This window comes from Mesocricetus auratus, unplaced genomic scaffold, assembly GCF_017639785.1.
Source record: "Mesocricetus auratus isolate SY011 unplaced genomic scaffold, BCM_Maur_2.0 Super-Scaffold_4256, whole genome shotgun sequence".
In the NCBI taxonomy this organism is placed as follows: domain Eukaryota; kingdom Metazoa; phylum Chordata; class Mammalia; order Rodentia; family Cricetidae; genus Mesocricetus; species Mesocricetus auratus.
Window position 1 is genome coordinate 3,666,001 of NW_024429182.1, and position 23,681 is coordinate 3,689,681.

The 23,681-nt window shown below is 45.8% G+C and overlaps 1 protein-coding gene and 1 long non-coding RNA gene across 6 annotated transcripts in view; both read right to left on the reverse strand.

The window, feature by feature from the left end:
• The window catches only part of Atrnl1 (attractin like 1), a 538,539-nt gene extending 524,772 nt beyond the window's left edge, over positions 1 to 13,767 (reverse strand). For 2 of the 5 annotated variants that reach the window (XM_040742236.1, XM_040742240.1), the window contains exon 1: positions 13,096 to 13,762. In XM_040742236.1, coding sequence (XP_040598170.1) covers positions 13,096 to 13,388 — 293 coding nt within the window. In that variant the 5' untranslated portion in view covers positions 13,389 to 13,762. Of the gene's footprint in view, positions 1 to 13,095 lie in introns of all 5 variants that reach the window. The other 3 variants (XM_040742230.1, XM_040742234.1, XM_040742256.1) reach the window with 3 other exon arrangements.
• An 893-nt stretch (positions 13,768 to 14,660) lies between these two features.
• Positions 14,661 to 15,335, reverse strand: LOC121139147. The gene is made up of 2 exons (XR_005875999.1): positions 15,029 to 15,335; positions 14,661 to 14,905 (listed from the first exon to the last, which is right to left on the reverse strand). It is a non-coding gene; the product is annotated as an uncharacterized LOC121139147 (long non-coding RNA).
• Positions 15,336 to 23,681: the final 8,346 nt, after the last annotated feature.

Here is a 23,681-nt window from a genome sequence, read left to right on the forward strand (position 1 = left end):
AAGAGGCAGAGGCAGGCAGATCTCTGTGAGTTCAAGGCCAGCCTGGTCTACAGAGAGAGTTCCAGGACAGCAGAGCTACACAGAGAAACCCTATCTCAAAAGAAAACAAGAAAAAGAGGAAAGTTATAATTAATATAAGCAATGATCAACACAATGATTTGGGGATCGTGTTTCCTCATTTGTGGTAAAAAGTTATTTAGTTGTCCAAAGTGTATCTTCTCAAATAAACACAGTGGTCTGTGTTGTTATTGGTGTGTCTGGGTATGTTCAAGAGACTTTTCTGGAAGCGGAATCTCTGACGGGTACACTGAGCCAATCACCCATCTGGTGCCTTCCCACCTTCCATTCACCCATTTGCCTACTGTGAGAAAATAGATCTGGGCCCCTCAAACAGTTTTTCTTTGCCAGATGGCAAGGAGTTTTTCAGTAAGCGGGCATGCTTTGTTCACAAAGTGTCCTGGAAGAGACTTGGGGAGAAAAGGGTTGTGCTTCCTGGTCCCACTGTTCAAGCAGCCCGTGTGGTTTTGCCAACACTAAGTTACTACACAACATGTCGTGGCCAGCAACGGCCAGCCGGCCACCCGGGGGCTCCTCTCAGCCAATTGTTTTAGCAAAGTCCCTGCAGTGAGTGAGACACTTTCCATGAACAGCTTTCCTCGGTTCCCATGAAATATTTCAAGGCAAGTTCCAGGGCAGTTGCTGGGCAAGCCCAAAGGGACTTTTTCCATTCGTTAAGTCACAGCCATGCCCACCAAACAAGATGTCAACTTAAGATGGTGAGGAAGGACTCTTTTTTTGTTTGTTTGTTTTTATGAGACAGGGTTTCTCTGTATTGTTTTGGAGGCTGTCGGTCCAGCCCGGCCTCGAACACACAGAGATCTGCCTGCCTCTGCCTCCCGAGTGCTGGGATTAAAGGCATGCGCCACCACCGCCCGGTGAGGAAGGACTCTTAACCCCAGTATTCTCTCTCTGCCATAAGCCACAAGGGGCTGCTCCTTTGAACTATCTGCATTCTTTCAGGGGTTCTTTCTCTCTTATTACTCTAATCTCTACTACAAATCATACTACTCACACAATTTTTTGTTAAGATTATGATTCCTAAATATACTAAAGCCAAGCACACTAATACCAAATTCATGCAAAATAAACTGACAATAACATATCACTTTTCACTCAACAGAAAGACAAAATGTGACAATACCAAATATTGGCAAAGAAAAAGAGAGAAAAACTCTCATGGGAATAATTCAGTAAGACTTTATAAAATAATTTGCCGTTATCTTGATAGTTGAAGATAGGCATACGGTAGCATTATGACTGCAGTGACTGCAGTGACATCACTGTGTTCACAATGAGTGTGCAGTGACCAGTGACATCACTGTGTCCACAATGAGTGTGCAGTGACATCGCTGTGCTCACAATGGGTGTACAGTGACATCCTTGTGCTCACAATGGGTGTGCAGTGACATCTCTGTGCTCACAATGGGTGTGCAGTGACATCGTTGTGCTCACAATGGGTGTGCAGTGACATCTCTGTGCTCACAATGGGTGTGCAGTGACTGGCCGTGCCACGCTCACACCCTCTCAGCCTCCTTACATTTCCAGATATCTGGGCTGATTTCTAAGGAAAGTATCTGCATCTTTGCTGAAGAACTCTTCTCTGGCAGCTAAAACTCATTTTGCTGCAAATGGTGAAACACGATTATGACTCTGTCCTCTCGCAGGAACAGCCTTTAGCCAACAAAGAGTCTAAACTAAGGAACACAAAGGCTTCCTGCCTCTCTGCGTTAACACCTAAGTGCGCCCGTCCCTAGCGCTTCCCTGTGGAACTGGACTCCAACAGTCCCTGGGGTAGCTGACTAGCAGCCTCTACTGACTGTCCTCTGTCCTCCCTCTCAGCCTCCGAACCTTCCCAAAGGCGCGTGTTACATGGGTTACACCAGCAGACAAGGCTGCACTCACTAATGCAGTAAGCTTTGCAATATCCATACTAGCACTTGAGAAATTTCGTCTAAAGGCAATTATAAAGACAGAGGCATTGGGCTTGGCAAGGCGGCTCAGTGGGTGAAGGCACCCGTGACTACGTCAGACAGCCTGAGTTTGATCCCTGGACCTACATGGGAGGAGAGAATCAACTTCAACAAGTTATCCTAGCTCACGCGCGCACACACATGTGCACACACACACGTGCACACACACACACACTAAACTTTTAAAGACAGTGGAGCTACTTTACTGCTGTAAAACACGCAGCGACGTGCTAAAGGAAAAGCCACACATTGATTCTGGTGCAGTGTGAACGCCAGAGACTTCTCTAACACTTAGAAAGTGAGTGGATGTCTGGTCATGACCACTCACGGGTTTTCTTCATAGCCCTCAAGTCTTAAGCTAAAAACAAAATTAAAAACAAACAAATTAAAAAAACAAACAAAACCAGTGGAAACCTGAGTGTTAAGAGGATTCTAATTACACGTACTTTAGGACCTGGATCCATCCATCCCCCACCCCCCTCTTTTTAACCTTCCAAGCCTGCAGCAATTGTATTCAAAATACAGGAGTTAAAAAAAAGGACTTCTGGCTTAAAGGAAGTGGCTGCTTGTCCTTTGGCCACAGCATACGAAACACCAGAACTGAATTCAATCAGTTTAATCAATTAGTGAAAGTTGGCTACAATAATCATGCTTCCAAAATCCAAGCAGCTCATGTACAGCGTGGAGAACCTAAGTTAAAAAGCCCTGAGCGCGGGGAATTAAGAAACAGCTTTCTACGTCACAAAGTCATCTAGAAAACATTTTAATTGACTCATTTTAAAGTCACTACCTCTTAAAGTCTGTAACATGCAGACTTGTAGTGCCTAGCAGAGTTTGTAGCTCTAAACATGAGTCCTGGAAAACTAAAAATAAGCATCTTAACTATAAGTCAAGGAACTGCAAGAACACATTCAAAAAGAATTGTAGGGATGGCCGGGTGGTGGTGGCGCACGCCTTTAGTCCCAGCACTCGGAGGCAGAGGCAGGCGGATCTCTGTGAGTTTGAGACCAGCCTGGTCTACAAGAGTGAGTTCCAGGGCAGCCTCCAAAGCCACAGAGAAACCCTGTCTCAAAAAACCAAAAGAAAAAAAAGAATCGTAGGGATGAAATGGTAAAAGAAAAACAGAAATTCTTAAACAGTAAAAGCACATCAAAAAGAAAAAAGTATACAAATAAGAAGTATTTTATATAGAATAACAGTTGCTAACTTCCTAACAAACTTGTCAAGAAATTAGTTTTCAAGAAGGAAAGGGGGGGACATTATTACTAACTCAATATAAAAACAGGATATTTAAAAATTCCTGTCAATTAGTTTGATGGTTTCATAAAACAGAAAAAAAGTCTTTAAAACTTAATTTGGCAAAACCAACAACAGATAAACAGAAAATCTAAAAAGTCCTGTATCTGCTAAAGAAGTTTGTAAGTCACAACAAGGCACGAAAAATTACCCGTGTGCACGGATGGCTTCATTGGTAAATGTTTCCATCACTTAAATGAGAAATAATAAAAAATGTTTGTTTCTTTCAAAGATTAGAGAAAAAGGGAATTCATGCCAACTTACTAATGTCAGGGTACTCAGCTCAAGACGACAAAACCTGAGGAGAATGTTCCAAGAAACAAACATTACAGACAGATAGCTCTCAAAAAAACAACAAAAAAAACCCTCAGGAAAATGCCAAACTTAATTAATCATAAGAAAAGGAATAACAGGACAAGATCCCTGACAGAGACAAAGCAGTGTGGAGATCTGGAAAGTCAAGAAGGGGCACCCGCTGGAGAAAACTGACAGCAGGGATTTCTAAGAACTGAGAACTGGGCCAGGGAAAGCTCTGTGCAGCCAGGGAACTCAGGAAGCTGCAGGAATGCCTAAGTCAGTCTGCATGCCCAGAAGAGAGCTGGGGGGACTCTAAGATCCGACTCCTGCCTATCCCCAGGCTCAGAACAGGCAGGCATAAGGGCCAAAGGACAGTCTGAAACAAGTCACTCAAGGCATACGACCAAGTCTGCAGACTCAGACCTTCATGCCTCCTTGGTAACTATGGAAATCACCATCGAAATAGTGAAGAGCCAGAGACTCCAGAGCGGCCTCCAGTGACCACAGGTGAAGAGATGGAGACTCCAGAGCGGCCTCGAGTTCCTCGGCTGTAGCTGAAGACATTCCCCTTCCCTCCAAGGAAGCAGACTCTAGAGACCACAATTCCCGACCCTCTCTTCCTCAGAGGAGGGACATAAGGAAGTGGACAACAGGAACACCTGAAGCTACACCTGCTGTCCTCTTCTGTCCAGCTTCAAGCCCACTCACACCTGCAGTCACGGCCCACTCACACCTGCAGTCACAGCCCACTCACACCTGCAGTCACCGCCCACTCACACCTGCAACAACCCACCCACACCTGCAGCGACAACCCACTCACACCTGCAGTCACGACCCACTCACACCTGCAGTCACGGCCCACTCACACCTGCAGTCACGGCCCACTCACACCTGCAACAACCCACTCACACCTGCAGTCACAGCCACTCACACCTGCAGTCACGGCCCACTCACACCTGCAACAACCCACTCACACCTGCAGTCACAGCCACTCACACCTGCAGTCACAGCCACTCACACCTGCAGTCACGGCCCACTCACACCTGCAACAACCCACCCACACCTGCAGCGACAACCCACTCACACCTGCAGTCACGGCCCACTCACACCTGCAGTCACGGCCCACTCACACCTGCAGTCACGGCCCACTCACACCTGCAGTCACAGCCACTCACACCTGCAGTCACGGCCCACTCACACCTGCAACAACCCACTCACACCTGCAGTCACAGCCACTCACACCTGCAGTCACAACCCACTCACACCTGCAGTCACGGCCCACTCACACCTGCAACAACCCACTCACACCTGCAGTCACGGCCCACTCACACCTGCAGTCACGGCCCACTCACACCTGCAGTCACGGCCCACTCACACCTGCAGTCACGGCCCACTCACACCTGCAGTCACAGCCACTCACACCTGCAGTCACAGCCCACTCACACCTGCAACAACCCACCCACACCTGCAGCGACAACCCACTCACACCTGCAGTCACAGCCACTCACACCTGCAGTCACAGCCACTCACACCTGCAGTCACGGCCCACTCACACCTGCAACAACCCACTCACACCTGCAGTGACAGTACACTCACACCTGCAGCAACAACCCACTCACACCCCACAGTAAGAACAATTTTTTTGTCCAGTCTCTCGATCTCTTAGTTCTTCCCACTGTCACCTCAATGAGCTGATTACACTTTGAACTTGTTCACAATCTGGAACTGTTCTAAAACACAAGTCTTAAAACTCAAAAACCATATGTGACCACAAACAACTAGCTTTCAATTCATTTATTTCTCACTCCTAATACCCTTATACTGCCACTTTGGAGAGATATCCAGAACTTAAGTAACGCATAATTTGCAACAGGCCTTCTAATCTTCAAACCATTAATGCTTTAAGACAGGCCCTCCCTACGTAGCTCTTGCTAGCCTAGAACTTGCTGCATAGCTTAGGTTGGCCTTGCAAATCATGAAAATCTTCCAGCTGCAGACCATGGAATATTGTGACTGTAACTGTGAACCACGACACCCAACTACCATTAAAGTACAGTACTTGAACAAAGAACCAGAGGTATACGGGTGCGTAAATTCAGAGTCCAACACCCAGGCTAAAAGACAACCTGCGTGGCTGCATGGGCTATTTTGTGGACAAAGATGAGAGATTGCTAGGGTTTGCTGGCCCGCAAGCACACACTACCGCGCATGCCCAGCCTTTGTGTGGGTTCTGAGAACTGAGAGCAGACCTCACGCTTGTAATGGTAGGCACTTTACCACTGAAGTATCTATGCAGTCAGAGACGCTTAAAACACATTTCCTAGTTGAAATACTATTTACCAGTTTGTTGGTTCCCTTTCTGTTGTTTTACATTCATTGACAAGTACCAGTTGTACGTATTTCTTGGGTACAATATGATGTTCCCACACATATATACACTACGGAGATGGGAAGATGGTTCTGGGGATGCTGACTAGAACCCAGCACTGGGGAGGCAGAGACAGGCAGATCCCTGGTGCTCACTGGCTGTTCAGCCTAGCCTCCTTGGTGAGAGCATCTCAAAAATAAGAGGGCGGATGGAATTTAAGGACCAACACCACAATACACAGGGTTACCCTCTTGCTTCCATGTGAATGTACATACATGCACAAAAGCCTACACAGACTTGTGCACTCGCACATGCGTGCACACACACACGTGCACATACACACACAAAGCACTAATTAACACACCTTTCACCTCCCATACTTATCTTCCTGCATGATAAGAACATTCAATTCACCTTCAGTGGCTTTGAAATACACATTTTCAACCACAGATCACCCAGCTGTACAAGCCAACACTGGGACTTCCTCCCATGCGCCAATCATCACACCCTCCGCCAATCATCGCCCTTGCCCCTCCCACCCCAGCCTACACAGTGAGTTCAGTCAGAGCTGTCACTCTTTTTCACTTACTGTCCTTCGCATCAGTGTCCTTTACAGTGCAAATGATGCAGTTCCCATTCAGCTTCAGTACCCCCTGTGCACACACGACACTGTCTTAACCCGCTCATCTGTGATGAGCGCTTACGTTCTCCACACATTTGTGCTGCTGCTGCTGCCGCCGCCATTAATGTAGGAGTGCAGGCAACTGCTGAGTAGCATGGTCAATCTATTTCCAGTTTTCTTAAGAACCCTCCCACTACTTCCAAAACGGGTGAAGCAATTTACATTTCCACTAAAAAAAAAATTCCATTTCTTCACATTGTAGACTACACTCGCTAGCTTTTATCTTTTCAATAACGGCTCTTTTTGTTTGTTTGTTTTTTGTTTTTTGTTTTTTGATTTTCAAGACAGGGTTTCTCTGTGGCTTTGAAGGCTGTCCTGGAACTAGCTGTTGTAGACCAGGGTGGTCTCCAAATCACAGAGATCTGCCTGCCTCTGTCTCCCTGAGCTTGGCCTGTAGGCGCGTGTCTGTGGGATGTTTTCTTGATTTATAGTTGCTACAGGAGCCTCCAGCCTGCTTGGGCAGTGTCACACCCAGACGGGTGGATATGGGTCGTAAAAGCAAGCAGGCTGAGTAAGTGAATCAGTCTAAAGGAGAAACAGAGCTCGGGTCTTTAATCCCAGCACTAGGGAGGCATAAAAGGAAGAAGCCAAGGGTCTCATGTGAGACTCAGTTTCCAAGACAGGGAAGGCATTGCAGTCTGAGAATTTCTGGAGGCAGGATCGCCATTTTAGCCTGAGGCAGAGGTAAAAGCTAGTGGCTGGCTGTTTTTCTTCTCTGATCTTCAGCTTGAACTCCAATATCTGACTCTGGGTTTTTATTCATTGTGTTATATAACTCCTCCTACCCACCCATCAAGTTTCTTTTGGCTATAGGGTAAGTCACAGACAAGTGGTAAATTCTACCAAACACTTAGTGAAGACATCATGCCAATTCCACAAAAAGTCTTTTCAGTAAATAAAGAGGGTCATCCCACGAGGTCCAGATAACATACCCACATACACACAAATTAAAAACAAAGAAAACAGAAGAGAAGCCCAACATGGTAGAAAATACTTCCAAATGATAAAGCACTATCCAGCAAATAAAGGAGTTCATAAAGTTCAAAAGTAAGGGAGAAAACTTAATGTGGACAAGATTTGAAAGTTTCTCACTAAAGAAGACAAACAGACAGCAATCACATGAGATAGTAAGTATCGACAGTGCTGTCAGTCATTAGGGGTTGCGAACCAAAGCCCAGGGAGATGGCTTAGCAGGGTTCGGAAGCTCGCTCACTGATGATGCTGACAGCCTGAGTTCCATCCCAGAACCCCATGGTGGAACTGACTCCCGCAGCCATCACACGACCTCTACCCATCTGATGGCGTGTCTCACCTGTGTGCCCACGCGCGCGCGCACACACACACACTAAATGGATGTTTAAAAGACCAATGATACATCACGACTTTTTCTATTAGAATTGTTACAATTTAAGTAGACAGGAATTAATGGGGATGTGAATTAACTAAAACATTCTAATACGACTTAGGAAGGTAAATGATTGCAATCACTCTGCAAAATAGCTTCCATTTAAAAATTAAACACATGGGGCTGGGGAGATGGTTGTGCAGTTAAGAGCACTGGCTGCTCTTCCAGGATCCAGATTCAATTTCCAGCACCCACAGGGGCAGCTCCTAAATGTCCTTGACTCCAGTTCCGGGGGATAGGCCACCACCCTGCCAGGCCTCCAGGCAGAACACTCATCCACATAAAATCATAAAATAAAATGTCTTTAATCTAAAAAAAAAACAGCTAATCATGTCTTTACTGGATTGGTATCTCTGCTAAAGAAATGGAAGCAATGTGAGTGGAATGGAGGCATTAAAGACTTTTGGGTGTGACTGCCATTTATATGATCGTTATGACTGTGATAGTAGCTTCAGAGATATATACATAAGACAAAACTTCCCAAATAATAGACTTTAAGTAAATGGTGCATTACAAATTATAGCTCAAGGGCTAGAGAAATAAGAGGTTACAAACACACAGTGTTTTTTGCTGAAGAAGTGAGTTCAGCTCCCAGAACCCTGGATGTTAGTGAGCTCACAAGTGCCTGTAACTCCAACTCCAGGGGCTCTAGAGACTTCTTCTGGACTCCTTGACTCACACATGCATGCACACACATAAATGCACAGGCACACACTACACACATGCACATATACACACGCATGCACACCACACATACATGCACATACATACATACATGCATGCATGCACACACCACACAATTTTAAAAAATAAAAATAATTTTTACATTGCAATTCAGCCTAACACTTGAAAAGCATATGTAAGACCTTGCTTGGGTTTAATGTGAGGGACCACAAAATAAAATAAAAATGAAATTGTGAAGAAAAAAATAACTAAATACTTTGCTTTGAAAGCACTAAGTTGGAGAAGCTGTGCTATAGCAGGATACAGCAAGCTATGACTGAGGAGTCAGAAAAGCCACCGTTAGAAACCTGTAGTTAAGCTAGGATGAGAAGGCTCGACAGTAATTATCCAAGCAAAGACTAGACAGGAAGAGTTCTGAGAAGCAAGGACTGTGTAAAACCCTGAGACAAAAATGAAATCACAAGGAACTTAGAAAACAAGAAGCCAAATAATGGAGACAAAAAAAAAAAGAAACAAACTTTACAAATTTAGACTGAAACAGTCCATTTAAATTATTTTAAATCCCTACTCTGTGATTACATATTTTAATAATACAAATGACGATATAAATTATCTACTATAATTTTACTTGGAAGTGAAGATAGAGAACATTCAATTTTCCACATTAAAGTTACTCAAAGGTCTCCTATAATTAGCAATAAATATTTGATTTCTTGGGGACTCTCAGGGTCAGGAAGTTGACTTATCCCAGGTGGGATTTTGGTCCACCCCACAAGAGCTCCCTGTCTGGGCTCCTTTCTCTGCACTCAGCAAGGAGTGTGTTCTAGTAGCTTAGGCTGGGCATGGAGGCCACACCTTTAATCCCAGCACTTGGGAGGCAAAGGCAAGAGGATCTCTGTCTACAGAGCGAGTCCAGGACAGTCAGGGGTATGCACAGAGACCCTGTCTCAAAAAGGAAGAAAAGAAAGTAGCTTAGAAAAAAAGTGTGAATTTGAATCCTGCATCCTCTGTTGATAGGAAACATCCTACTTCCTGACAGAATATATTTACTTTACTGTTATTAAAAATACAATTCCAGCCAGGAGGTGGTGGCATGAGCCTTTAATCCCAGATCTCTGTAAGTTCATGACAAGCCTGGTATACAGATGAGTGAGTCTCAGGACAGCCAAGGCTATTATTACACAGTGAAACCCTGACCCAAAAAAACAAAAAAAAAAAAGTTCATTATAAACATGTGAAACTCAGAACCCAAATTTGACTAACCTGAAGGTCTAAGAGTTGTGTACAGAATACAGCTAATGATTTTTAAAAGAGCTAATACGTAAGTGCTTATAATTCTATATTTACAAATAATTCACATATAGTGAGACATTTTTCTAATCTCTGATTCACCAAGGAGATGAGAGTAATAAGAACCAAAGATACAGTAAGAAGAAAATGTCCAAGTTTTAACACAAAATATCGATTTTTTTTTACAAATAAAAATGTCAACTGCTCTGCAAAGATAATCTAACCAGCTTCTAATAAAAAGATCATCTGTCATTTATACAGGTAAATTATATTGGAATGTTTCCCAGCCTAACGTATTACAATGCTACTCACACATAATTCCAATTAAAGTGTACTGGAGCCTCGATTGTATTTGAAACTAGCATTGTGCTTCCTGAGCCTGACCCCCTGAGCCTAACTTGAGTGAAAAAAACAATGGATGCTAACTTTGTTTCACCTTTGTCAGAAATGTCTTCTAATTGTGCATGTCTTATTCTGTTCAAAGGGAAACAAACAAGAGACTAGAGCCAATGCTAGGGGGTGTGAAGCATCACTTCTGAGACTGTGCTCGCTTCGACGTCTCTTCCCCCAAACCATCAGCCTTCCCATCTAAAAAGGCATTCATTCCCTGGCTGAAACATCCATAATAGAAAAAGACTAAGGTGACACGCCAATTAATTTTGACACCTGCTTAGCAGGATTAATCCATCACTGTTCATGACCACCTCTAAGGCTGCTATCACTCGGCTTCCTAAAGACTTCCGAAATATCTGATGGACAGAGAACGCCAAGCCAGGCTCTTTCCCAGCGTGTGACTTCAGATGATAGAGAACCCTTCAAATAACCCTGTCATAGCTCACAAGGGACTTCACCAAGCACAACTATGTCCTTCTAAGTGGCTGTATTCTTTGACATTAGATAAAACCTCTTTTGCCCCTAAGAGTATGCATGAGAAAACACAAATCTGTAGTACTTACATTTACCCTAGTAACTTGTGTCTCGTAGAAAAACTAAGTCGCATTTGTCAAGAGCACAATGAATCGTGGGATTTACAGCTTCCCACGGACGAATATCCAATAATAAGTTCAGGACTTATCGTCTACCTCCACGAAAACCTACTCTTCTTTCTACTCAATAATGTATTTGGTTCATGAACATCCACCTATCTTCCAGTGTTATGTGGTCTGCTTTTTTAACTCGATCTGTGTGATTTATCTTAGTAAGTGGGACAGCATCTAACTGAAGTCACAGCCTGCTGACCTAGCTTTCACAAGTGTCCCTACTACAAACTACAGGCACCGGATGGAGCTTCTCAGAACTGGAGCACTGGACAGCCTCTTTAGACAAACGGAGCAGATTCACCACCGCAAAAGCCAAGACTCACTAACTAGTTACATGTGGATCAAACAATCTTACTGTTTTGTAGAAAAATGTGAAAAATGAATGCAGACTTCCCTTTCTGGTTGTTCCCGGTATACACATTCAAGATACTCTCTTAACAGATGAACCGAAGCCAAAGGAAATAAGGCTACTCATGAGGCATGGATCAATCAGAGCTCTTGTCTCACGGTAAAACATTCCTAAACTTTCCCTTGGTGCCTCTCTCAAATGATTTTAAATGCATTCCTAAAGCTTACATACCAACTTCTGAAACCGGGGAACACCCACAGCGCCAAACAAATGTTACAAAATATCACCTACCTACCGCTCCCCTTGCATACAACAAACTAAATAGCAAAATCTACTTAAGTTTTTTTAAACAAACGTTTTTACATTGAATAGGGGGCACTGCACTGTTGTAGCCAGCGACAGTAAAAATGGGGGAAAGAGAGGAAAGCAAAAAAAAAAAAAAAAAAAAAGCATGCTGCTATTAGATCTCTGAAGAAACCACCCGGGACTATACTCACAGTGTGAACCATATCCTTACCTTTGCCTCAAACACCAGAGATAATTCACCTAGATTTTGCTATCATCTTCACAACAAACACTAGTCATCTAAGTAACAACAATTTCACAGCCACAAATCAGCCGGCGAACTCCAGGACAAGCTTCCTAAACACTGCAGGTTGTCAAGAGCACTGCACCAAAGGCCTCAAGAAACTTCTTTGCCCAGAGCCACCCTTCTTTTGGGGGGGGGGGCAGAGCAGAAATCTATTCAGCATCAACCAAGAGGGAGAAGTATCTTTGCCCCGGCGACTCACACTCCTAAGCACCTCCAGCGTGAGAAAAAACCCAAAATGACTCTTCACTACTGTCAAACGCCACGGAAACCCAAGACCGTCCTATCAAAATCCAACATCTCTTTTTAAAAAAAAAGTGCATATGCTGGAGTAAAGCTGGAAGGTTTGGAATCACGACTCAGCACTTTCTGCGTAACCTTGATGGAGTTAACTCGATTTTGCTGCCTGGCTTTCTCTCAGCAGATCCTGCCTAGGAAGCATACCGCCCCGGTAAGAGTATACAGACTTGTTCGGGAATGAATGACACCGATCGACCCCAGAGCTCACCACAAGGTACCAGAACGCAGCAGCACGCCCGCTGTAAAACCCTATCTACCACACTGGACGATTGCTAAACCGTGAGGAGCACCCTGTGACTACAGGGGGGAAAGGGGCTGGGCCGCAACTTTAAACCCTGACACGCCTCGTCTCGCTCCCCCACAGCGTCCGTTGGGGGTTTCACGCCTTGTTTGCACCCGTTTCTGATAGAAACAGATAAATGGTCCTAACTGGCGGAGTTTGGCAGCATGGCCGTGAGTGACAACGCTCTGCGCAGGGATGGATGGATGGATGGATGGATGGATGGATGGATGGATGGATGGATGGATGGATGGATGGATGGATGGATGGATGGATGACCAGGCGCTGAGGACTCAGCCAGGGAGGGCAGCGAGCGGCCGGAGGGGGTGCAGCCCGGACCCCTCTCCCGAGAAGCAAGAGGAGCTGGGGAAGCACGAGGGGAGGGGGACCCCGAGGTCACAGCAGGACAGGGAGCCACGGTGGCAGGGAAGGTCTGAGGTCGTCGGGGGTTGGGGGGAGGAGGGATGTCCCGCGGTGGCACTTACTTGAACCTGCCCTGGCAGTGCTGGCACTGGTCCCCCACCCAGCCTGGGTCGCACAGGCAGGTGGAGTTGACACAGCGACCCGAAAAGCAGGAGCCGGTCCTCTCGCAGGGCTTGCACTGGGACACCTGAGCGCAGAGCGCCAGGTAAAGGAAGCCGTAGCACAGCAGCCGCGGGCTGCGCCCGTCCAGCAGCGGCCGGGAGGAGGCGCCCCCGCCGCCCGCCGGCCGAGCCCTGCACATCCCCGGGGCGGCCGGCTGCGGGGCATCCGAGCGGGCCCGGCCCCCAGGCTCCATCCTCCCCGGAGCCGCGGCTCCGCGGGGCTGCGCTCGCGGGCGCGCAAGGGGATGCCGCTTTGGGGCGGGATCCTGGCCGCAGACGACCTCGCCGCCACCACCGCCGCCGCTCCTCGGCTGCTCAGCGGCTCCGACCCCCGTGCGACTGTCCGGTGCCGAGCGACGGTCCCCAGCCGCGGCGGCCTTCGATCGGCTGCCTCCGGTCAAAACGCTCGGGCATCGCCGCCCGCTCCCCTGACCTTGCCCTGGGCGAGCCGAACCCTCCCCCCGCGGCCAGGCGCGGCAGCCCCGTGGAGCCGAGCCGAGAGCCCCGCGGCGCCCCGCGCTCCGGAGGGGACCCGAGGGGGAGGGGACCGGGCGGGGACGGGGAGGGGACGCACACGGCCCCGCCTCGCCCGCGGCCCGCGCCAAATGCCGGGGCTGCCGAGCGCCGCTCGCCGGGGAGGGCGGGGCCGAGCGGGAACCTCCCCCACCCCGCCCCGAGCCGGGCGCGCCCATTGCGAGCAGCGGGGGAGGGAACGGGAGCGGGGACCTCAGCCTCCCGCCGCCCGCCGTCCAGCCATCCCGGGGCCCCGCGGATGCCGGCTTCCCTCCGCCGGCCGGAGCCAGTCGCCGAGCCCGCGGCCGCAGCCCACGCTGGGCAGGGGCGTCCCCGCAGCCTCGCGCGCTCCTGGCCGCTCACCCCCTCCCGGCTCCGGAGCTGTGGTCTCGCCCGGCCCCTGTCGGGGACCCGGGACTCCCCCGCGCTCGCTCGCCCACCCGGGCCCGCACGGATGGGATCGTGTGTCCCCCCACCCCCATGTGTGGCCCGCGCCGCGGAGCCCACGGAGGAGACGTCCACGCGGGGAAGCCGCCCTGGCAACGCCGCGGCCGCCAAAGTGCAGCTCTCCCCCCCCCCCAGCCCCCAGCCCCCAGCCTCCTCCTGACCGCTTCTTCTCTTTTTCTTCAAAACTCCCAACTACACAAAGAGCTGAGCATGTGCGGCCAGCAAAGCCTTAAAGGCGCCGCGGTCTGGCCGCGCCGTGGGGGTCTGCGGGGACCGGGCGGAGTGGGGCGACCTGGGTGGAGGACAGCGCTTTTATCCTTGGGACGTGGGGCTCCCCCCCAACAAAGATCTGCAAGGTTCTGAGCACCGGGCACCCCTCCCCACGCGGCCTCGGAGCCCTGAGAATCTCCTGTTTGCGTGTCAGGGTTTCCTCCATCTAGGGACACGAGTCTGCCTTGGGAAAAAAAAAAACCAACATTGCAACATCGGAGCTTTTTTTTTTTTTCCCTTCTTCGTCTTCAGAAAAGCAGAAGTGATTCCCAGAAGTGGGGCCCTTTTCCTTCCCTTGACAGCGGCATCCTGTTTCTTCCTTGAGATGGCTTTCCAAGATTCGACGGCCCAAGCTGAGTCTTGTACTTCTGTGCTTTCTCCAAGGGGCCTTGCCCCGTGCACTCTCCAGTGGTGCTGGAGCTCCAACCTAGGAGCTGGCGGTGTGACCAAGAATGTGAAACTCACCAGACGTTCCTGACAGCTGGAGGAGAAAAGTTTTTGTTGTGACCACACAAGTCATAATATTATTGTTAACTTTCAATTCGAGTTTATTTTTGGGAGTGATGTGCCCACGTCATCTCTTTTAATCTCCCATCATCCCCACCTCGCAGAGAAAATCCTCTATTGACCCCATTTCGCAGATGAGAGGAGTGAGAGAGTTGAGAGAGGTTGGGATGCAGCCCGATGGCAGGTGAGGATAAGGAAGGAGTCCTCCGACTTCCGCCCGCGCGTTTCCAGTGTTTATCAGCCCGCTTCTATTTGCAGATGCTTTGTTCTCTTTTGGTGAATAAAGCATAAGTGCTGGCTTGGTTTGCAAATACCTCAGCAATGACTTAAGAGGAAAACAAAGGTCCAGGAAGAAAAGAGAAAAAAAAAAAAAAAGACTCCTTCACAAGTAAAGAAAGGAGGGGGGAGAGGAAGAGAGAGAAGAGAGGGAGGGAGGAGGGAGGAGAGAGAGAGGGGGAGGGAGGGAGGGAGATGGGGGTAGGTCACAGCTCAGCCACACACTGACCATAGCCTGTGCTCGGGAAAAGGGTTTGACCATTAGAAATACACATCTTTACCACCAAACCACTGTAATCAGTCCCCTTACCCCGAGCATGCAGCCCCCCCCAGGCCTCCTCTCGATATAACCTTTAGAATGGAATTGAATATATTAAAGTCATATAAAATTATTCTCATGAGGATCGCATGGAATTTCTGCTTTCCCTGTATCATGTTTCTTCTTCAAATTGTTCCCATCAACACTTCGTGAGCAACTATGATGAAGAAAAAAAAAAGTGAGCAGGGATGATGCCCTCCTGTGAGGAGGGTTGTCCGTCTGTCCGGCTCACAAGCTTGTCAGCCCCTAGGACACATGAGTGTCATCGTTTGTACATGTAAACACAGAAGACTGATTTAAAATAGCCACACATGACAGGGACAGAGCCTGCCTGGCATATTGGCTCGTGCTTTTGTGCCTCCTAGGATCAAGAAATGTTAAAACTTCCAGCTCATCCTTCCCCACCCCCAAGAAGTAGAGTCAGCGTCCTTGCATGCCAAACACCACCAAAGTGATTCTTAGTATCGGGTGACAGCAGTCATAATAAATCTAGTGGGAAGGTTTTAAAAAATAACCCCAAAAGAGGAGATAATAGGGCAAAAGTCAGTTTCACTGAAGTAAAATGACATTGTTAAGAATCGGTGGCTATAATTTCTCCAAGAGGAAGCATAGGTGTGTTTGTTCTCTCCACGGTTAACCTAACCTCAGGACCCTTGGAGCCCTTATGCCTCACTTCCACATATACGATTTAAAAATCTTCTAATATGGTAGGTAAAACTCTAAGCCTTCTCATTCACAAAGTGTTCAAAGGACATTCAAGCGCCCTTTGTTGTTACTCAAAAGGCAAACCATCTTATATAGATGAAAGCAAACCTTTCTCCATTGCTCAGCCTAAGAGTGGTCTCCTCTCTGGTTATTGCTCACCATTGACTCGAGGAGACCTCAGAAAGTTGCTTAAGAGCTGGAAACACAGTCACGGGACTAAGCTAATGGGGCAGCATCTTGAAGACCGTAAGAGAGCTTAGATGGTCTGTGAGATTGGGCAATAAAGAGTCAAGTTCAGATAGTCACTAAACATTATCAGTGCTATTAAAAGTGTTTGTATGGCTGCATTCGGAAAACACCACCCTCCCGAAACCCAAACCTAACATTCTGCTTCCTCTTGGACCCATTATTCCCTCCCATCCGGTTTCTCTTGCTGTCACTCTTGAAAACACACACACACACACCACTTCTCCTTCTGCCAATGTGTCTACTTAACACATTTCAGACATATTGTTATAAGTAAACCCAGAGAAATAAATCCAAAGATTTCAAATTCACTATGGTGAGCTAATATAATTACTAATTGAATAATAAAATGAGCATTCTTAAGCTTTTCTTTCTAAATGTTCACACTCATTATCCTACCCTCTCCCCCCACCAAATATTAGCTAATTGCCGAGACTCAGTTGCACAAATTTGTCTTTTGTGAAATTTAATTTTAAAAAAAACATAGGCTATGTCTCCTACTAAGCAAAGTAGGTCAAATAAGTATACCAGTCTACCTGGGCATGGTGGTGCATGTCTGTGATCTCAGCATGGGAAGGTTGAAAGGGAACATCTCCAAGTTCAAGAGCAGCCTGGCCTACATAGTCAAACCCTGTCTCAAATAAATACAGAATTAACATCTGCTCCCTCTACAAGAATTAGTGAGGGCAAAGTATGGACTCTCAGCCCCTCCCTTACCCTTACTAGGGAACGACTATCCCAAGCCCAAACCAATACAAGAATTCAATCTCTTAGGGAATAAAACCAGGCTCCGGACTTGGGACATCACCAATATACTAGGCATGGATTTGGTGCATGGCTAAAAATGCTAAAACCTAGTGGAAATCCACATTTGAGCAGCACGTTTTCTTACTAGTCCCCGAAATCCCCAAAATGACTAAAAGATGACTATGCAGAACTGGAAGAAATCCAAGACAAAGAGACACTGTCATCTGGAGTCACCTAACTGGATGACAAGTCTCTGGCTTACCCTAAGAAAGCTTGCTAGGCATTAAGCCCTGTCCCGATGCACTGTCCATAAATCTTTATCAACAGAGAGAGTAAAGTTGCACAAGACATAAAAAATAGAAGTCAGGGGGCAGGGAGAGGAAGAAGGATATTATGAGGCATAAAATCAAGTAGAAATGGGAAGGTTTTGTAACCAAGAAATGGAAACTTTCTAGGGGAGAACAGGGGTCATAACACAAAAACAAACACAAATAAAGAGAGAGCAATTAGAAGGTAAAATGCAACAATGTGCTTGGAAATAATGCCTAGGGAATCTGCAAATTAGCAGCGAGGGCAAAGTTCCATTTCTTATTTTTATTTCTTCACTTTTGATGTCGTCGTTTATTATATGATTTTATTTAATTATCCAGTGTTTTTTAAAGATTCATTTATTTTTATTTTATTGTATGCATGTCTTACCTGCATGTGTATGCACCATGTGTGCCCAAGGGAGCAAGAAAAGGATGTCAGAAACCGTGCAGCTACAGTTATGGATTGTTGTGAACCCTTCGTTTTGTGGGCATTGCAAACTGAACTCAGGTCCTCTACAAGAGCGCCAAGGGCTCCTAACTTCTGAACTCTTCTCTAGCCCAGTTTAGAGTGTTCTCAAAGACAGGATACCACCCTATAACCCTAGCTGGCCTATTCTCACTGTGTGGTCTAGGCTGGCTTCCAATTTGTAGCAATCCCCCTGCCTCAGCCTCCTGAAGGCCAGGATCACAGATGAGTGCTACAACATCCAGCTCCCACTTTATCACGAAGAGGGGAAAAGATTAGAGGAAGCAATAATGATTATGCACAATAGATGCTAAGAACATTAATACAAGTACATTATTGCAATATTAGCACATCCACCAACAGCACACACAAGAGCAGAAAAGACATTTCATATTAGATCATGAAAGTATTAACATAAGGAATTGCCCTCTACATGCAAGACCTGGCTTATAACATTGAGTAACAAAGTCTCATAAACTGGGGAAGGAGGACAAATTCAATCAACTGGAAATGAGAATAAAGTTTAAGTTATCAACAGCAAAACCAGAAGCTAGCAAGAAGTAGAGATGTAAGGAGGAAAAAAAACTTTTTAATCAAAACTTCTATACCCAACCCATGTATCCATGAAGAATGAAAACGTATTTCCCAATGCTTCTTTAGGAAAGCAGTTTCTTTAGGGAACTACTAGGACCTGCAACAAAGGAAGACGAGATTGAACATAAGAAAATTAAAAGTAAATACCCCATCAGGACAGACAATTATTCCCAGGCTGACATGTAAACAGCTCTACCAGGAAGGAAGTGTCCAAGAAGATAATGACTGTGAGTGTTTGAAACTGTTTGCATTTTGGGGGAAGAATATTAACTCCGTGTTACGTTACAGATATTAGAGTCCCTGGGGGGAAATGTAGCAAATTTAGAAACATAAATTAGCTGGACCTGGTGGTGTGTGCATATTAAGGGCATTTGATGGGGATGCAGGAAGATCAGGAGTGCAGGGTCGTCCCCCACTATACACTTAATTCAAGAACAGTCTGGGTTACAGGAGACCCTGTCTCAAAACAAACAGAAAATGAACAGAAAGAGAAAAAAATACAACCCGAGCAAAGCAGCAATGGCAAACACGTGCATGGCCATTATAACATGAGCCCCGACCATTGATTGGTTCAGTTCCAAACACGTGCATGGCCATTATAACATGAGCCCCGACCATTGATTGATTCAGTTCCAAACACGTGCATGGCCATTATAACATGAGCCCCGACCATTGATTGGTTCAGTTCCAAACACGTGCATGGCCATTATAACATGAGCCCCGACCATTGATTGATTCAGTTCCAAACACGTGCATGGCCATTATAACATGAGCCCCGACCATTGATTGGTTCAGTTCCAAACACCTGCATGGCCATTATAACATGAGCCCTGACCATTGATTGGTTCAACTCCAAAACTATGTTCTTGTTTTGTTTTGTTGTTCTGGATTTTCACTTGATGATTGGTTTGTTTTGTTTGGAGTGGTGTTTTGGTTTGGTTTTTGGTTTTTGAAGACAGGGTTTCTCCGTGTGTCTCTGGCTGTCCTGGAACTCACTAGACCAGGCTGGTCTTGAACTCACAGAGATCCGCCTGCCTCTGCCTGTCAGTATGCTGGGATTAAAGGTGTGCTCCACCACCACCTCCTGGCCATGCCTGTTTTTTTTTTTAAATAGAAAGTAATTAGACGGTAGGAGTCTAATTTAAAAAATGAACTGCCTGGCCAAAATTGATGAATCTAGATGCAGCAATATTGTATTACATTGAATAAAATATGTGAAACCTGCCTTCTCCAAGACAAGAAAGAGAAGCAGGTAATGTAGCATTTTATTAGAAAGCTTTTAGTACTGTCAGACTGATAGAAAATTAGAAATTAAATCTAAGAAAGATAAAAAATAAGAAAAATGTGTGTTCATAAAAAGTAAAGTCAATGACATGAAGCTTTAAGATGCACAAAATATTACTTCTATAGATTCATAGATTTTTTTGATCCCTCTGCCTTAGTTTCCCCACATGTAAGATGGCATAGCCCAAGTGCCTGTCGATATCCACTTCAGAATGATTAGGGTCCCAAAGTGTCTATGTAAAAGTGTCTAATGGCAAAGCTCTTAAACGCCAATGGTTAAAACTTACGCTACTTCGATATAAGGGAAAGGAATATTGAAAGGAATTTGAGTCAGTATAAAATGACATACAACAGAAAAACAGGCAGAGGTTAAAAAAAACACGGATGACTTTACATCTTCATTTCCTTCCTCTCTTCCTCTCTCTGTCTCTGTCTCTGTCTCTATCTTCCTCTCTCTGTCTCTGTATTCCTCTCTTTCCTCTCTATCTCTGTCTCTGTCTCTCCTCTCTCTGTCTCTGTCTCTCCTCTCGATCGCTGTCTATCTGTCTCTGTGTGTCTCTCATTGTTTGTCTTTGTCTGTCATCTGTGTCTCCTCTGTCTCTGTCTATCTCTATCTGTGTCTCTGACTCTCTCTCCTCAATAGCAGTCTATCTCTGTCTCTGTGTGTCTCTCTGTGTGTCTGTCTCTATCTATCTGTCTGTCTCTCCTCTCTGTCTGTCTTCCTCTCTCTCCTTTCTCTGTCTCTGTCTTCCTCTTTCTCCTGTCTCTGTTTCTGTCTGTCTCTGTCTCTCCTCTCAATTGCTGTCTATATCTGTCTCTGTGTGTCTCTCTCTATGTCTGTCTCTATCTATCTGTCTGTCTCTCCTCTCTCTGTCTCTATCTCTATCTGTGTCTCTGTCTTTGTCTCTCTCTCTGTCATTTGTGAACACAGGCAAGCCATGGTGTATGTTTGAAGGTCATAAGACAACTTGCAGGAATTGTTTCTCCTTCTGTTATGTGAGTCCCGGAGTACAGAACTCACCCAGCTAATTGGTGACAGACCTAGGTCTAAACACCCAGTTCTCCAGAAACTTTATCAAGTAGGAAAAATTTCAATTTAGCCATCTATGCCTAACCTCAAAACAAAAACAAAAAACAAAAACAAAAAGAAGTGAAGTCAGGTGACTTAGCTGATGCCACTAAGGTCACATGGCAAACAAGAGATTGAAGAAACAAAAGTAAGCCAAATAAGAAGACAGTCATGGAAAGAGCAAAAACTTCAGAACCCTACAAGTTGGCCAGAGTTCACAGCATTTATTTAAAGTCCATTTCCGGATCTGCAACACAGCAGATGATTGACCCATTGACTAGTAACTGAAGTTCTGAAAAGAAAGCATAGGGGTTTAACAAGCAGAGTCAGCTGCAGAATTAACTCCTCAAAATGGGGATGTGAGCTGAGCTTTGCAGCAGGAGATGACTCACTGAACAGAATGTCTGCTGTTCAGGCCTGAAGACCTGATTCTGGATGCTCTTCACCCGTGGAAAAGCTGGGCAATGGTGATGCCCACCTCCTGTCCCCCAGCATTTCAGAGCAGAGCAGAGACAAATGATTCTGGGGGATTTGCTAGCAGAAACATCCAGGCTCAAGTTCAGTGAGTAACCCTGTCTCTAGATACAAGGTAGCAAATAAAACACCCAATAACCACCTGTGCCCTGTGTGTGTGCTGCACAGACAGACACACTGAAAGAAAGAAGTGAAGAAAATATGGAGGTATGGAGGGAGGGAGAAGGAAGGAAGGAGGGAAGGAGGGAAGGAAGGAAGGAAGGAAGGAGGGAGGGAAGGAGGGAAGGAAGGAGGGGAGGAGGGAAGGAAGGAGGGGAGGAGGGAAGGAGGGAAGGAAGCAAGGAGGGAAGAAAGGAGGGAGGGAAGGAGGGAAGGAAGGAGGGAGGGAGGGAAGGACGGAAGGAGGGAAGGAGGGAAGGAAGGAAGGAAAAAAGGAATCCAATCTACTGGATTGGGGAGTTTCAGAAAGTAAAAAGAAAACCACGGGGAATGGCATGGCACGGCCTGGAGTCAGGAAGGGTGAACTGGTAGCTGTCCCTCCCAGCTGCTGCAGGACACCCAAGCAGGCTTCCCTGTCCTCCTCCTTGAGATGATGTTGAAAGGAAGGAAGGGTGTGGGTCGTGGAAAGATGAGGGGCTCTTCCTTAGTTCCACACAGGAAGTCAGTCACTGGAACTACTTTCATGAAAAAGAATAAACACTCCCTTTCTTTTAATCAGCAACTACAGTCTGGGGCTGCAGGGGAGTGTGGCTCAGTGACAGGAGTGTGGGCTCGGTGTACACATCCTCATCACTGCAAAGGCAAACAAAACAATCTCACCACAGTTCTGTCAATAAAAACGGAAAAAAGTTCCATTCGAATCAAATAACCATAGTTAAAACCATCACATCACTTTATTTTCAATAGTCAGCATTTTCCTAATAGATAACTCTTATTTCTGAGGATAGTGCTTACTAGGAACTACCACATCATCTCAAACCCAAATAAACCAAACTTAAGAAGAGTTGACACTGAAAAAGGATGCAAATGAACAGAGAGCCAGGCTTGCAGTTTTGAGAGCCAGGTGTGTCTGCTTGGCTGTGAGGAAATCCCAACAACTGTGGTCTTTGCGTCAATGTGACTGTTATTGCATTCCTAAAGTGTTACAAACTTACGGGTAGACCAAGTTAAAACATCCTTGTGCCTTGGATGACTAGGTTTGTTTCATAGTCCTCTGTATGTATATATATATATATATATGTATATATATGTATTTATGTATGTATATATATATAGTCAGTTAAAACAGGAAGAACATAAGAACATAAAGAAAAGCTCTCAAACAAAATAAACAATTCACAAACAGGGGCTTGGAGTCCTGACACACGGAAAAACCACGGAAGAGAATTATGGAGAAATGGATCCATGACAATGCAGGGAAGATGGTTTGAACAGTGCTCAGAGACAAAAAGGAGCCACTAAAGAACAAACGCACACAGACACACATATACACACTACACACACACATGCATATACAGATACATATACACCCTACACACACATACATGTACACACATGCATATACATACATACACACACCACATACATACACACACATGCATATATACACACATACACACACATGCATACACACACACACACACACACACACACGCATGTGTGCTCGCAAAAATATTGAACAAATGATAGCCAGGTCCCACAAATCCTGATAACATGACATCCTACTTATTAAAAACATCAGTCTTCTTGGAAGACTCTAGGCACAGTCATTTTGAAAATGTACACAAGTAAATTAAAACCAGCTTATGATTCTTCTCATTGTAAGTCACTCACCCAGATAGCTCTGCAAAACTAATGCAAATATTTAAATTAAAAGAAAAGAGTCAACCTGAACATTGCTGATTTTAAGCAAGATTCCCAAGTTTTCCATTTTTAATTGGAATGAAATCTGAAAGCCTTTTGACATATGAGGAAAACGTGTTTTCCTAGGAAGATTAGTTTCAGAATGAAGAGAGTAAATATTAAGCCTGCAGCTAAAAGGCATATGTGAACATTTCATGTACTTTCTCTGACTCATTGGTAGAAGTCACTTTGGGACTTTGGTGTTTATCACTGGTCACAGGCCTTTCCAACATGGAAATAGCAGGCTATAATGCCTGGAGATCTGGACCAAGAGTCACAGCCCCAGAGTTTACAACCGAACAGACCATGTCTCCTTCTTGCTCAGTGCCTTCGTTTACAAAACAAACAATATTGAAC